At 41.6% G+C, this 16,682-nt stretch overlaps 1 protein-coding gene across 10 annotated transcripts in view; it reads right to left on the bottom strand.

Annotated features, from left to right (window-relative positions):
- Positions 1-16,682, bottom strand: part of gria4a (glutamate receptor, ionotropic, AMPA 4a) — a 132,466-nt gene that overhangs the window by 87,092 nt on the left and 28,692 nt on the right. For all 10 annotated transcript variants that reach the window (XR_013303705.1, XR_013303704.1, XR_013303706.1 and 7 more), the window contains exons 3-5: positions 6,276-6,515; positions 303-355; positions 5-136 (exon numbers count right to left, since the gene is read on the bottom strand). Coding sequence is in view for 7 of the 10 variants with exons in the window: in XM_077612311.1 (XP_077468437.1) it covers positions 5-136; positions 303-355; positions 6,276-6,515 (425 nt within the window). In the remaining 3 variants the exon portion in view is untranslated. The remainder of the gene's footprint in view (positions 1-4; positions 137-302; positions 356-6,275; positions 6,516-16,682) is intronic.

Here is a 16,682-nt window from a genome sequence, read left to right as displayed (position 1 = left end):
TTACCTGTTCCAGCATACTCTGTAGTCTCTCTGGCTCCAAGTCAATGACGAATTTCCTCTCTTGACGTCGGTCCAAGTCCTCTAAAAGTCGTCGATATCCAGCCTCGTTAAAGCTCTCCACACATATTGCACTAACCTGAGTTGGAATGTTGTACAAATTACGAGGTAGACAGAAATTTTATGCCATTTGATAACAAGATTACAGAGAAAATGAAGTATATAGACGAGTAAGTAGATTTTCATACACCCTGCATCGTAAATATACATTACCTGTGTAAACAGTACGTTTTGCAACTGCTTACCTGCCAGCCATTTTGTCCTGCTCTTTCCATGATCGCCTGCAGGATTGCATAACCTAGACAAGTGAGAGAAGTGAGAATGAAAAATGGTAGTGTGAGCTGCTTGAGATGTGGAGCAATTATGTTTTGCTGTTTTTACAAAAAATGTTAATGCTTAATATTCCCATCAGTGTTCAGAAAATGTTTAATTTCATCACAATTACCACAGTGTGTGTGCAGATTGACTATATTAGCAAAGTGTTTGCAGGTGTGCATTAAAATACAGCAGACTCATCATCCCATCATATTTAAAGAAGGAATACCCTGATGTCTTGTCTTTCAAGGTGGAGGGTAAAGAATTTACCATTGCATCCTTAGCAACAAATACTCTCTGAACGAAAACATCAGGACAAAATGATGTGCCAAAAGATTATTAGCCTGTCAACACTAGACCACAAGATTTCAATAGACATTTCCTTTTTCCTATTGTAATTCAAGAAACAAAAGAAATTAAAAAAACAGCTTTTACATACAGAAGTTTTTTTTAATAAAAAAAAAAAAGCTCAAACAAATCACACAATTCACAATTCTGAAAACACACTCAGAATTTACATACAGAAAAGTACAATTTAAAAAAATGAAACAAAGAGTTCCCCAACTTTTTTGGAGCTGCAGCAGACTTTTTGAATTGATAAATTCCCATGGCACACACCAGCTGAAATTCTAATTTAATTTTTGTCACTTATATTAACAATATAATCTCGTTCTCATCAAGGTTTTACTCCCAAGAAATCAAATAAACCCCAAAAATTATTCTAAAATATTATTTTTCACACAGACCTAGTAATGTCGCCCAAAAAAATATCTCTGTGGACCTCGAACAACTTCTGGTTAACGTGATCTAAAAACAAGTAATGTAAGGTTTTTAAACTTATTTAAATTTTATGACTTTTTCTCCCAATATTACTTTTTAAATTATTATTTTTTTTATATTAAACGGAAACAATGTTGCCCTCACACAGACTTTACGTCGCCAAAAGTTGAAAAAGTTTAAAACGCAACAACTTCCAGTTCACGTAACGCAAAAACAAAAAAAGAAAAAAGTCTTAAATCTCATAACATTACAACTTTTTTTCACTCACACTCATACCTCGGGGTAATTTAGAGTGTCCAATAGGCCTACCATGAATGTTTTTGGAGTGTGGGAGGAAACCGAGTACCCGGAGAGAACATGCAAACACCACACAGGTGGACCGACCTGGATTTGAACCCAGGAACCCAGAGCTGTGAGGCTCATGTGCTAACCACTCAAGTTGCCGGGCCGCCACCTCATAACTAGTTAAATTTTAATTTTGTCATATCAAGATTTTCTCTCTCAGAATATTACAATGTATGACCTTTAACTTAAAGCAGCAAACCTGACCATCGCTATGCACAGTGATTGGTAAACAGTGTTATGCAACTTGTAGCTAAAACATTGATCGAAAAAGCAGAACATAGTGGATCATTTATTTTCTTGCCTTATGTGTCATTATTTTATACGTGAATGATTTAGGACGAGTGAATTTTGACTTTGTATAATATCCGAAAAGGGCTCACATTACCCACAGTGTATGCTTTGCAACAATGCGTTAATCAAACATCACTAATTGAGATCCGTGGGAGTTGCTGCATCCTGCTGGTTAGCACATTTTACTCTCAGCACGTAGAACTGTACTAATGTGGTGCTCCAGATGGTCAATGTCACACAAGTGCTCCAAGGTAGAATATATGTCTGATTTTTTTCTGTGATGTCTGTGGTTGCCCCTTTAACGTTGCTATAAAAATGTTCGGTTTAGAGTTTGTTTGGCATTTAGATTTTAGGTGTATTTTCCGACAATTACAAAAAAAATATTGGGAGCTTAAGTCCAAGTCTTTTTCATCACATTCTAGACGCATTGGATCATCAATGGAATCTTCAGGAGACGCCGTAGGGGAGCTTTTCAGAAAGAGCTTTTGAGAGAGGTTTTCGGCGCACAAGGAAGAGGTTGATGGGGAGGAGAAGCGGAAGGAGGGGCTGGACGCTCAAGCCCCTGAACAAGCTCCTCGCTCGACCTCACCCGTCCAAGCTCCTCCCTCGACCTCACCCGTCCAAGCTCCTCGCTCGACCTCGCCCGTCCAAGCTCCTCGCTTGACCTTGCCCGTCCAAGTTTCCCGCATGACCCCTCCTGTCCAAGCTTCCCGCATTCCTGTGCCGAAGCCACACACAAGACTCCCCGTGCCGGCTGGACCGCCAGTCGCACCCGTGCCGAAGCCACGCACAAGACTCCCCGTGCCGGCTGGACCGCCAGTCGCACCCGTGCCGAAGCCACGCACAATACTCCCCATGCCGGCTGGACCGCCAGTCGCACCCGTGCCGAAGCCATGCACAATATTCCCCGTGCCGGCTGGACCGCCAGTCGCACCCATGCCGAAGCCGGGCACTATATTCCCCGTGCCAGCTGGACCACCAGTCGCACCCGTGCCGAAGCCACGCACAATATTCTTCGTGCCGGCTGGGCTAACAGTCGCATCTGTGCCAAAGCCACGCACAATATTCCCGTGCCGGCTGGACCGCCAGTCGCACCCGTGCCGAAGCCATGCACAAGACTCCCCGTGCTGGCTGGACCGCTAGTCGCACCTGTGCCAAAGCAACGAACCAGGTTTCCCGTGCCGGCTGGCCCGCCTAGTTCCTGCCCGCCTAGTTCCTGCCTGCCTAGTTCCTGCCCGCCTAGTTCCTGCCCGCCTAGTTCCTGCCTGCCTAGTTCCTGCCCGCCTAGTTCCTGCCCACCTAGTTCCTGCTCGCCTAGTTCCTGCCCGCCTAGTTTCTGCCCGCCTACTTCCTGCTCGCCTAGTTCCTGCCCACCTAGTTCATGCCCGCCTAGTTCCTGCCTGCCTAGTTCCCCCTGGACGAGGGGGTTGGCGGCGGCCACTTTCCGGGCCCCCTGGACGAGGGGGTCGGCGGCGGCCACTCTCCGGGCCCCCTGGACAAGGGGGTCGACGGCGCCCACGCTCCGGGGCCCCTGGACAAGGGGGTCGACAGCAGCCACTCTCCGGGCCCCCTGGAGAGGGGGTCGGCGGCGGCCACTCTCCGGGCCCCCTGGACGAGGGGGTCGGCGGCGGCCACTCTCCGGGCCCCCTAGACGAGGCGGGCGGTGCCCCCCCGAGCAGCCAGGGTAAGGCGCCCAACAACTTTTCTACAATTCTGGTTTCTATTAAGGGCAGGGTGCTTGGCCATCACTTAAAGGGCCAGCGGGGATGCCTGCCGGACCGGCCACTCCCACTCCTCTCCGGCGCCTCGTCACCGGCCGGCGCAGACGCCCGCCGGATCGACCACTCCCACTCCTCTCGGACGCCTCGTCACCGGCCGGCGCGGACACCCGCTGGACCGACCACTCCCACTCCCATGCCTCGTCAAGGGCCGGCGCGGACGCCCGCCGATCCGGCCTCCCCCACGCCTCGTCTCTGGCCGGCGCGGATGCCCGCTGATCCGGCCACTCCCACGCCTTGTCTCAAGCCGGCGTGGACGCCCCTCCGGACCGGCCACTCCCATGCCTCGTCTTGGGCCGGCGCGGACGCCCGCCAGACCGGCCACTCCCACGTCTCGTCTCGAGCCCACGCGGACGCCCACCGGACCGTTCACTTCTCCACCTCGTAACGGGCCGGCGCAGACGGATCGTCTGCCTAAATTCCCTTCCAATGCATCCACGTTACCTTGTTCCTCGATTTTACGTGTTTTCCCTAGTCCGGTTTGGTTTCATGTTTCGTTCCCCAAGTCCTTGTTATTTTGTAAGGTCTCCCCTAAGTTATTAAAGTTTTGGTAATGAGCACAATTTGCCTCGCGCTCACCTGCTTCCCCGCGACTGGGTCCTAATCCCTCCTACCTCGCCTTGACGTCTCCCGTGGACGTAACAAGAGTGTTTGTTTTGAGGGTTTGTGGGAGCAGTGTGAAAATATAATGATTAAGCACATGCAACATGATTTAACAAACTTAAGATAACCCCCGCCAATCTACCACCTACTGCAAAAAGTCTAAGTAAACTGTTAGTAAACATTCTTTCAAAAACATTTTTGTTAAGTACAACCATGGTGTTGGACTGTCTGTTTAAACCACATTCATTAGTATTCCATATTGCTTATTCCATAACACCCTGAACGGGTGGCTAGCTAATCAGAGGGCACGGGGAGACACAACCATTCCATCTCATACCTAGGAGGAGTGTTCAACCCAGATAATACACAAACAATCCTGGGCAGAACATGCAACTCCACACACAAAGGTCAGAACTTGGAATTAAACCCTTGTTCTCAGAACTGTGAAGGCGACACACTAACCTCTCTCCCACCAGGCCACTGTAATTCCGGCTTATATCATCCAAAATCTTAAGGGAACCTTTTGCTCTGATCTTGGAACTATATGAGTTATTGTTCTATTGGACATAACAAGAGGTGTGTGGAGAATTGAAGTATGGATACATTTATTTTAACCATGTGAGTCACTATTGAAACAACAATTACTCTGCTTCTAAGATTCAGATGTTTGACAACGTCCATAAACTAAGACTGTGGTCTGCACTCACGTGACCTTCTACTAGTTAATTAGTAGTCGTAGTAGTTAGTTAGTAAATAGAAAAAGCCAGTGGCGGTCCGTGCATTTCCTAGTGACGCCTTCAGCAAAAACTATTTTATGCCTATAAAACCTCTAATGCAGCTACAGCTGCGACACATAAAAAATAATCAATAAACCAATGCACAAAAATGGGGTAAAATCCACTTCCTAGCAGCATTTAATGATTAAATACAAATACTGGAGCTTTTCAGACATTACAACTGGGCCAGGGGGGTGATTTCCCGGGAAAAGACAGCGATGGACGTCCATGGCGAAACGGCAAAAAATGCATTAAAATGGGGTAAAATCCACTTCCTAGCAGCATTTATTGATTAAATACAAACACTGGATCTTAAATACAAACACTGGAGCTTTTCACATATCAGAACCGGGCCCAAAGGACCACTTTCCCCGGGAATTTCATACAATTGAAATATTATTTAGGAATTTAGCCATATTTTACTCACCAAAAATCCCTTTTAACTGTACACAATATCCATCCTCCTATGCCTGCGAGAAGGCAATGACGTATCCCTACGCCTGCTAGAAGGCATTGTGGTGTTGCCAACTCGAAATCTGATTGGTTAAAGCAACAGTCTAATCGACGCTTGTTTAATGCAGCAGAGCCTGCAGAACTGATTGTGAAGGCCTTGAGGCAGATTTCTGACCCTGGCAACAAATAATGGCTGAATTGTGATTGGTTAAATGCTTCAATATGAAAACACACATCCGGAAACAGTGCAACCAGGGGTAAAAGCAATGAAAGGAAGCTAACAGACAATTTGGAATTATTTAATAAGTATTCATGGACAAAATATAATTAACATCAGTCTGTGATTCAGATATTTCTTAGGCCAGCAGAGAAGGCCTTGAAGGCCCTTACGGCACACCACTGGAAAAAGCTAATGGTTGCCTAATACCACACAGTACTGAATATAACCTACAAAGTGTGACTTTTTCTTCTCTGGATTATTCTATTAAATGTTATTTTCTTTTTGGTGAAATAAGCATTTTTTTTACCTGTGTAGTCATTTTTTCCTCTCAACAATCCCTTTTAGGGTGATTGATGAGTTTGAGCCTATTCTAGTTCACAATCTGAGGAATAATATACAGTAGTAGACCCAACAAATAAACATTAACATAACAACGTAAATCAGTTTTCAATCAGCCCCATCTGCATTTTGTGCAATGTGGGATTAAAAATGTGTTAAGACTCACATAAGAAATGTTTGAATAAGACTGTGAGAGAATAAAAGATGTGTATCATGTGCTACCTTGTTGTTGTGGTCTTGGTAGCAACACAAAAAAACTTAAAGCAAATTTTAAAGTAATAGTGGCTCAAGACACAGCAATGTGGCTTGTCTTTTTACCTCTGTCTGTATCGTAGAGAAAGACAAATCGGCTCCAGTCATAGTGGTCTAAAAGGGACAGCAAAGCCCCTCTGATGGATGGTCGGAGCTGCAGGGTGAACTGGGCCTCTCCTTCGGTGGGAAAACTGGGAGTTACAAGGCTGATGTGCAAGGCCCCACAGAATGATGTCAGTGTGTTGACCGAGCGTTTGTCATAAAGGCCGAATATGGCAAAGACTCCTCTTGAATACTGTGAACAGACTGGAAGGGGGTTGAATATGGAGGAAAGGTATGGATATAACAAGTAGGTGGGTTGGGGGATGGGAGGGGAGGGGGCGGGGGTGTTTTCGAACAACAGTTAATGAGTGCATTTACAAGATAGGAAAATATAAGATAAACGTTAAAAGTTCCATTACCGAAATTGTTATTAGGTTTGACTGATTAATTCAGTGGCAAACATAAGTCAATAGAAACAGAAGAATGGGTTGTCATAACACAGGCAGATTTGATACATTTCATTTGGGCACATGCACACAGTCAGTTGTGTTGCTCAACACACAAATTATTATTAATATTATTATTATTATTTTCTTTTTTTCAGATGATCCTAAAGGACAATAAAACCCACTCACAAGAAGAATATGGACTTTTTGTTTTTTGCACACACTTGGTGTCAGGATTTTATTTCAGATTATTATACATTTGCTTGCAACAAAGAATACGCCTTGCTTAACAGTTAAACTTGCTTTGCTCATCATTATTGGTATCCTACTTGCTTGTAACAAGTAAAAGCTTTGCTTCTGAAAATCTTGGTTAGACAAAACAAAGAAAAGCCAAAACACCTTATACTGCTTTGAGTGGACAAAACAAAGATGACCCAGAACACTTTGAAGTGCACCTGAACTCCACCAAGGACACTCCACAAGACTTCCCGACCTTTATTTGTTTTTATTATTGACGTCTCACTTGTGTGCTCACCCTTTCTCCTCAGAGTTGAGATGTACATTTTAATCAGAGCCCTTGAATTTAATAAAACAACAGAAAAGACGTGTAAACTCAGAACGGAGTTGGGACGTTGCCTCAACGGTCAATCTCCTTGCATGTGAAAATTCCAGAAGACTGTCTTTTCCTCTTAATTATGCATGCATTTGGGAATGCTTATTGGTGATCCTAACACTTGGTCAAAGTGTATAGTCAATTATTTTGCATATACACTGGTAAGAAAAAGCATGTGAAACCTTTGGGCATTCTAGGAATTCTGCAATAATTGGTCATAGAATGTGGTTAGATGATATTTTAAGTCACAATAATACAATTTTACATTCTGCTATAGTAATAATCTACAAAAAATGTTTAGATTTTTGTTTATTGAACAAAAGATGTTCGCATTCACATTGGCTGGTGGAAAAAATATGTGGACCTTAACTTCTAGTAACTAGTTAAGCATCCTTTTGCAGGTATAACCTCCCCCAAATGTTTCCTTAAGTTGCAGATCTGGCACAATTCATTCATCATTTGTCTTTATATAACTTTTTTAGTGTTTGTGGCTCTCACGGTCATGCAACATGATCTTAATAGAGTTGAGGTCCAGCATAATTCATTCACTTGTATGTTTGGGGTCGTTTTCTTGTTCACCGATTCTCATTTGAGCTTCATCTGGTGAACCAAGGGTCTTATGGTTTCCTGCATTCATTTTTTCATTGATGATAGTAATCCGACCAAGCTCTGCAGTTGCAAAACAGCCGCAATCCATGATGCTCCCTCCACCATATATTTCACCATTGGGAGGATTGGATTGGATTGGATAACTTTATTCATCCCGTATTCGGGAAATTTCGTTGTCACATTAGCAAGAGGGTGAGGATGCAGAAATAGGAAAGGCATCACAAGTTACTCCCTACCTAATAATACATCACTTTGGAATAAACAGTGAGTCTGCAGACTTTGCTATTGGCAACAAGCGGCTATCACTGGGTAATTAATCTTTATTTTTTTCCCCGCATATCTGTCAGATGTCCCATCCATCCTTTGTGAATGTTGCTGCATGCTTGCCTTCTCTTTACTCTTTCATTCCCTCCTTCGCTCTATCCTCCTGGGACTCAGAGTAATTCCATTATCAGCTCTAAGCCTCAGTAGGGGTAAACAGTGAGAGACATGCAGCTTTGATGCTTCTCCTTTTGGCAATTAGACAAAGCTGAGACCTCAGGACCCAGCAGGGTATAAGGCAAGGATTTAGTCTTTGATTATGACACGAACTAAATGGTTTTCATTTAAAAGACTTCTACAATCTACTTGAATGAGTTATTCAATACAAGTTGAGTGACGGTAGGGCCTAAATCAACCACAGTACCAGTAGGTTATGTATTTTGTATATCCAATAATTTTATGAAATACCTTTAGTTTGACTCTTTAGAAATATTTTGTTAACATAATGAAATCCACATTTCTTAGATTATCAATTCTGCAGAACTACAGGATCTGTGAATGTTTCAGCAGTTTGTGATCTTGTTTTTTTTTCATGGTTTGGTCATTACAGTCAAATTGGCTGGTAGGAGATGTACTGACAAACAAGTTGGGTAATAAAAATATTCTGTTGGGTAAATGGGCAGAGAAGAGTGACAAGAGATGTGTGGGAGAGTGGAATGGAGATTTTCGTTTTTGTCCATGTTTACTACGGTGGACAGAAGTCTACAAAATCTAAATAAATGATTAAAAACCTGACAAAGCTGGTGACTCCTTTGTCAATGTTAAAATATAGTTTAGCATTGCTCCTTTCCACTCACATAGTGTCCATCTATCACACAGTTTGGATTGTTTCACAGTTTGTTTTCTGTGATTTCTATCTTTATTGTGATTGTTTTAAAGCAGAAGCGTGTTTGCCTCATCTAAGAGAAAGGTGAAGGATGACACTCGTTTGGAAGGTGCAAGTTCTTGATATGGCAAAGAAAGGGAACACTTACGCTGCCATCTCGCCCAATTTTCGAGTACGTAAATGAGTTTATCATTCGCTCTATCAAGAAGAACCAGGCTAACACTAATAAGACCTTTTCCATCACTTTTAGTGAGAGACCAAGGTGGGTTGTTATGTTTCAAAAATAATAAATCGCCTATGAGAAGCTACTTTGGCCATCTGGATAGCTGACTGGCAAAAGAAGAAAATAGGTTACAAGACCAAGATCCACGGCTATCTACTGCCATAGTTTAGGTATGACCCTTTGTTTATGCCACTGTATATATGTACAGTAAATGCGCAAAAGAAAATATTTATAATGCATGAGTGGGCAAAATTAATACTTATAAATAAATACCTCTAATTTAGAAGAAAAAAAATCCTGTTTTCGGTCAACAAAATAGCGCTCAACTAATTTGTGTCGATTGATACGTCCAGGTCGGCTTCACATTTCTGAGATGAAGGATTTGATCGTTGGTCTAGACCCTCCTTTTGTGGAGTATACATGTTCTCACCGGGCTTGTGTGGGTTTTCTCTGGGTACTCAGCTTTCTCCCCACATCCCAAAAACATGCAGCGTAGGCTGGTTGAACACTCTAAATTGCCCCTGGGTATGAGTGTGAGCGAGAATGGTTGTCCATCTCCTTGTGCACTGTGATTGGCTGGCCACCAATTCAGGTTGTCTCCCGCCTGATGTCCAAAGTCAGACGGAATAGGCTCCAGCACCCCCCGCAACCCTTGTGAGGATTCAGGCGGTATGGAAAATGGATGAATGAATAATACGTCTTGTTTGTATTATTTAAATTTTATCCCTGTTCCTGGATTTCCTGCCAATGTTATTTCACATTTTATAGAATGCACTTCATTCATGCGGCAGACTAACTGAGATGGCTTGATGTCATCATGTCTGAAAATGTGGACTTTTTTTTCTAACTCATGAAAATTACCTTCAACTTCATAGTGACTATCAGTAAACACCGATTCAGCAGCAAATTGGTTGAAAAAAATTGGTTTTGAGTAAATTCATACTTAACAGAACCTTGCAAAGAAAATGCCTACCATTTTTCCATTGGCTGGTAAAAAAAAGATACCCTTTTGAAAGTGAGAAATAATGTCCTTGCACTCTGTGGTCAAACAATCATCCGCATAAAATTTCATTTCTTTGACAACTTTGTCAAGGAAAATGACATTTTCTTGCTCATAGATGAATTTTGATTTTTTTGTAGCAATGCATTTGAACCAAGTCTCTCTCTCACTCCTCCCTCTCTCTTTCTCTCCCTCTTTCCCTCTGTCTCGTCTCTCTCGTCTCTCTCTTCTCTCTCTCTCTCTCTCTCTCATTTTCCGTCATTCTCTCATTCTCTCTGGAATACTGCTGCCCAACAAAATTATAGTATTTTATGGAAATTGTACTAAAGCATTCTGATAAAACATACACAAAACCTGAATTAGATTTAACAAGAGCAGGAGACCCACACTGGTGTATCAGTACTACAGCAAACACATCTGACAGCAAAAGTCCCCTCTCAAAATTAGCATTCCATTACTTTTCCTCTTGCCCTGCATGTCTTAGCCTACTTCCTAATGACTTTGCGCCATCAAATGTCTTAATTATTGTGGGTCTCTATTCCATAAACCACATAGTATAGTAAGCCTTCAAATATACTTTTGCAGCTATCTCTATTTATGCAGCTGTTTCTTTATGGCACAGTCGCCTTTTTGATTATTCAGGAATCCATGTTTTAACAGCTCAGTATATATTTTCTTCTGGTGAATAATGGATGTTTATTTAGCAGCAAGGACTCATAAACCAGACACGACAATTGTTTGCCTGCTACGACAGTGAATCAATAGACATAACATGTATGATGTTGTCAACTGCAAACACACAAAGACCAACTCAGGGATAGAAACACATTACCTAATGCACAGTTAATTATAAGGCAACTTATGGTACATTGCGTTTCATGTATGTAAGCAGATAGCATCTGCATTGTAAGTAATTTTGTAAGCATGTTAAGTCACGAACATATCAAGAACACGATCAACTCATTCACTCTCAAAGATCATGACACAAGAAATCCACATTTTTCAAGCGCCTCTCAATATTGTATTCTATGGCAATGTGAACACAGAACTTACAAAAATAAAGACTACAGTCCCATCTTTCATCAGAACTACTACTACCTACCTACTTTCTCCATCAATCTACTACATATATCCAAAGAAAACGCAGTCCCAATCCTGAGACCTTAAGCCTTAAAGATCCTCATTTCTCATGGTTTTCTTCCAAATAAATAAGTAAAAATATGGTTGGAGATACACAGTAAGAGGTGAAAATGTGCAAAAATAGTACTGAACACCTGGGATTTACAAATGAACTGGTTTTCACTCTTTCAGTTCTCCAAATTGTATATAAGTATGTATTTTCACACCTATAGGGTGCACTTAAATCTACAATTTTCCCCAAAGTGGACAAGGTTCCCAATCAGTCGGTGCGCCTTTTGTATGCACTAAATTCATCATTCTGTTGATGTCGCTGTATGACGCTGACCGCTTGATTTTCTGGGTGCATTTTTTGCTGACGCGCTATATTTATATAGCGAACATGTGGACGTCCGGCAAGTCCGGCATATGAACTTCGAACTAGCCGTCATTCCGGGACTCTTGACGAAGGAACTACAACTGCTGGACATTGCCATAAACAGCATTCAAAACAAAGTTGCGAATGGCTTGGGAGCAATGGATGCCCGATGGTATATATATGGCATCAGGTTCCCGGAATAACCTGGCCACAACTCTGACAGTGAGATGGAGCATAACATGTTGAGCAGCGAACTCGCCTATTTGGCCAAACTCTATATATCAGATACAGAAGATGATGAGTTTGACGGTTTTGTAGATGCTTAACTGCTTCAGCTTCTATTAACGTGAGTACCTTTACCTCAATAAAGCACAATCAAAATTAAATTTGCTCATGCTGCCTTTAACAAAAAAAAAAGAAATAGGATAACATACGCCAGCATAATATACGCTAGCATAATATACACTAGCATAATATACACTAGCATAATATACGCTAGCATAAAATGTATAAGGATTAAGAACCATCACTCCAACACTGGATATTTGGTACAACGATTACTTTCCCTATTCATTATGACATGGCTCATTTCTACCACTACAGTGTAATGTTAGTCAACAACCCCACGCAAAAATATATTGTCACTTAGGTGATTGTGTTTTGTTTTATGTTGGCTGTTTGTATGAATGCATGATGAAACAGCTAGCCGAGATGCATGATATTTGTCCTGAGCAGGTTGCGACAAAGCACAGGAGGAGGAAATCCAGGACAACTGGTGCATCTTTCAGGAGTGGATGACATTGACAGAACCACAGCCTGTAATAAATTTTGACATTTTCTGGGTGTAAAATAGTGATCTTTTCTCACAAGAATCAAAGCGGTAAGAAGCTGTACTGGATTGACAACAGCTGTATGTCAGTTTCCAAAGACAAGCCAACATAATATTGCAGGTTGAAGACGACCTCAGCTTTTCATGTCTGTGTATATGTTTACTGATGTTACAAGATATAGTTTCTGAGCCGACTCGTGGTGTAGTGGTTCACTTGCCTGACTTCAATGCAGGCAGGAGTGGGCTTGATTCCTTCTGGTGGCGGTATGATTGTGAGTGTGGATGGTCATTTGTCTCTCTGTGTGCTGACTGGTGACCAGTCTAGGGTGTACCTGAAGTAAGCTGGGTGAGGCTCCAGAAACCCTGCAACTCTTTTGAGGATGTGCAGTATGGAAGATGAATGATGATGATAGTTTCCCTTTGCAGGATCTTTAATGTTTTAATGTTACATCGCTACAGATAATCTGTTTTTAGAAGAAGTCATAGTTCACCATAGTAAAAGCAAATCTGAGACAGGTCCAGTCTTCACTTAGCGACAGAAACTGTATGTATGTGCCCTGCAACATCTTTACAGTGGGCTGCCTTATGCCAGAAGACGCAACACGAAACCCCAAACAGGGAAATCCCGGGGTGTCAAACACATTATACAAAGGGCAAAGAGGGTTGTGGAATTCATTTAATATAGGCTAGACGGTTTTACCAATGAATTTTCTTCTGGAACAAGTAGCACCTGACTGCAATCAACTGGTAACACTTGAAGAAGGTCAATTTGGTGAAAAAAAGGTGTCCTCTTCATTGGTTAGAAAGAAAACTTGGACCCACTTGACTCTTTATAGCGTTTGACCGCAGTGGGATCAGCAGTGTGGCAAAACAGATGGATGTCCAGTAGTAAAAGTAAAAATGGAAGCACCGAAGTCTGAAATTTGCACATTGTGATTAGCAATGGAATTAACACTGATGTGCTGCACAATGTTCAAGGTCAAAGCACTTCAGTACTGCTATAGAGCCTCAAATTATTATGCTAAAATATCTGGCACTCAGTGCCCACACACTTTCATCGCTGACAGTATTATTGTGTTGTCATAAAGTTGGCCAGGGACATTTTCTGAATTAATCCACTACCTCTTATAGTCTGACTTTCTTGGTGGCGTTATTTCATTTAGCATTTAATGAGGAAGAATACTGAGCACTCCACCTTTGAGAGATTTTATTGTCGTAGCTGTTAACTGTATAGTGCTTGGATGGCAATGACTATTTTTCTCTGCGGGCTTTGATAGCTGCAATAAGATCTCAGAAGCTCAGCGGCTTTGAACATTTGTTTAGAGGATCTCTTGTGAAAACAAAGTAAAAAGTATCTATAGTATAGTCTTATTTTCCTTGTATTTTCTTTTTAGTTTACCCTGAATTCCTTTGCGGGTTAAAAATATTTATTGATAACAAATGGCAGTCGTTGTGTTAACACTTCTCACTTCTGTGCAAGTTAACTGGGTTCACTTGAATTTTAGTTTTTTTTGTTTGTTTGATTTATTTAATAAGGGACAGCACATATATATGTAAATATGTAAGATTGTAGCCAAGGACTAATTTTCATCTTTAGTCTCTTGTGTAGGTTGAAGGTAAACGATGACATACACACATGCACACACACTCACAAACACACACAAACACACGCACACTCACAAACACACACTCATGCAAACGCACGCACACACACACACACAGACACACACAAGTAGCACAGTTTTAGACAGAATTGTGATCCCAATTTTGTTCGTCTAACAGTCAGGTTTTTAAGATGATTGGGGAAGAGGTTCAGAGACGGGAGTTCGGGTATGGTAATTGGTATTGAGTTCCAGGTTAAAACTCAGTAACAATTTAAATGTAAATGGTTATCAGTCAAGGATCCGAGGCCCTGTTAAAAAAAAGAAAATGAATCACTTCTTGGCCCTTCACTTTAATGCATCAAACTGAAAGGACCACTGAATTTTTCAGAACCCCTGCCAGTTATGGCATCTTATAATTGCTGCATTTGCTCAACAATATTATACCACAAACCTACTCCATAATGGGACCTGGGTATACTTAGTTTGCTGCCTGTGAGTAGTTTGAGTTACATTCACTGCACAGATTTGAAATTGTTTTTCCTCAACTACCAGAAAGATGAAGTCACATAGGATCAACATCAGCACTAGCAACGCTATCCAGAGCGTTTACAGGAGAAATTGTACAATCTATAAGCAGGCAGGGGGGTTAATCCACCTTGTAGAATACATATTAAACCATCTCAAAAGGTATAAAGCTAAACGATCAGTGGGAAATAATGTCTAAATAGAGTGTGGGAGTTTATTGAGTTTTACATGGAGCGCTCCATTGAACATTCCTTTTATTTCAGCTAAGTTACCAGTCTATTTTGTCACACGCCAAAAAAACATAGGTCTACTTAAAAAATAGAGTGTTGTGAGGACATTCCAGTAAAAGGATCATTGTCACTAAATTGGGTGTACTATTGAATAACGAGGGAACAATTGTTTTGGTCAGAAGTATGTTTGAACCCTGAAGGAGATGACTCAAACGAAGGAGGTGTGTTAGACGATTTATCAAAACTCAAATCACGACAGTGAATCAACAGACATAACATGTATGATGTTGTCAACTGCAAACACAAATATCAACTCACGGATAGAAACTCGTTACCTAATGGACTGTTAATTACGTACAAGGGAACGTATGGTACATTGCGTTTCATGTATGTAAGCGGATAGCCATCTGCGTTGTAAGTACTTTTGTAAGCATGTAAAGCCATGAGCATATGTATCGAGAACACGATTAATTCATTCATTCTCAGAGATCATGACACAAGACATCCTCATCTTTCAAGCGCCACACAATATTGTATTCTATGGCAATGTGAACACAGAACTTATAAAAAGAAAGACTACTGTCCCATCTTTCATCAGAACTACTGGGGAGGTGTGTTAGAAGATTTATCAAAACTGAAAACATATCTTAGTTTTTTTCTTTTTGTCCCCCCCTTAGCCTGGCCACCAGCGGGGGGAAAAAAAATAAAAAAACAAACTAGCAGCAGTTATCGAGATACTTGGAAGTTCGAAATTTGAAAAACAAAGAAGAAAAAAACGTATAATTCAAAAAACAACCCGAGAAAGTAATTTAATTTGAAAAATTGAGTTTTCAAAAATAAATTATTAAAAAAACAACCCCAAGAAGAAATTAATTTGAAAAATGGAGTTTTAAAAATAATTAATTAAAAAAACAACCCAAGGCCCAGCAGCTTTAGTGGTTAGCTCGTCGGCCTCACAGACAGCTCTGGGGTCCTGGGTTCAAATCCATGTCAGTCCACCTCTGTGAAGTTTGCTTGTTCTCCCCTGGTCTGCATGGCTTTTCTCTGGGTACTCCGTTTTCCTCCCACATTCCAAAAACATGCATGCTATGCTGATTCTACACTCTAAATTGCCCCTAGGTATCAATGTGAGAGGGAATAGTTGTCTCTCTCCTCGTGCTCTGCGATCGGCTGGCCACCGATTCAGGGTGCCCCCCGCCTATGGCCCGAAGTCAGCTGGGATAGGCTCCAGCACCCCCACAACCCATAAAGCGGTTCAGAAAATGAATGAATGAGTGAAAAAACAACTCCAACAATAAATTAATTTGAAAAACGGGCTAGGTTTTTTTTTCATTTTCAAGGTGAATGAAATAAGTTTCCGTACAGGTGCGGTTCAGAGAACTCCACCCACCGCAACACATACCTAGGCTCTGTAATGGAAAACACAACCAGGCCTGCAGCAGAATTTGACTAATTAGATTTGTTTTGCTCCATATAATAATACACAGGGAGGAGCCCAGGAGCTCTTGAGGTTGTCAGGGACCAAATCAAATAAATAGAAAAAAAGTGTTTTGCTTTTTCATTATGGCTTATGATCTCGTATTCTGTCACATTTTGCTATCCATCAGAAATTGTTAATGCGTTTCTACACATACGCGCAGTCATCACGTCATTTGTGTTACGCCGATCATTATTTGTTCCCTTTATAATAAGTTCTCAAACATTTGTTGG

Source organism: Stigmatopora argus, chromosome 10 (genome assembly GCF_051989625.1).
Source record: "Stigmatopora argus isolate UIUO_Sarg chromosome 10, RoL_Sarg_1.0, whole genome shotgun sequence".
Taxonomy (NCBI): Eukaryota; Metazoa; Chordata; class Actinopteri; order Syngnathiformes; family Syngnathidae; genus Stigmatopora; species Stigmatopora argus.
The sequence above is the reverse complement of the archived record's forward strand: the minus strand, read 5'-3'. Positions and strand labels throughout refer to the sequence as shown.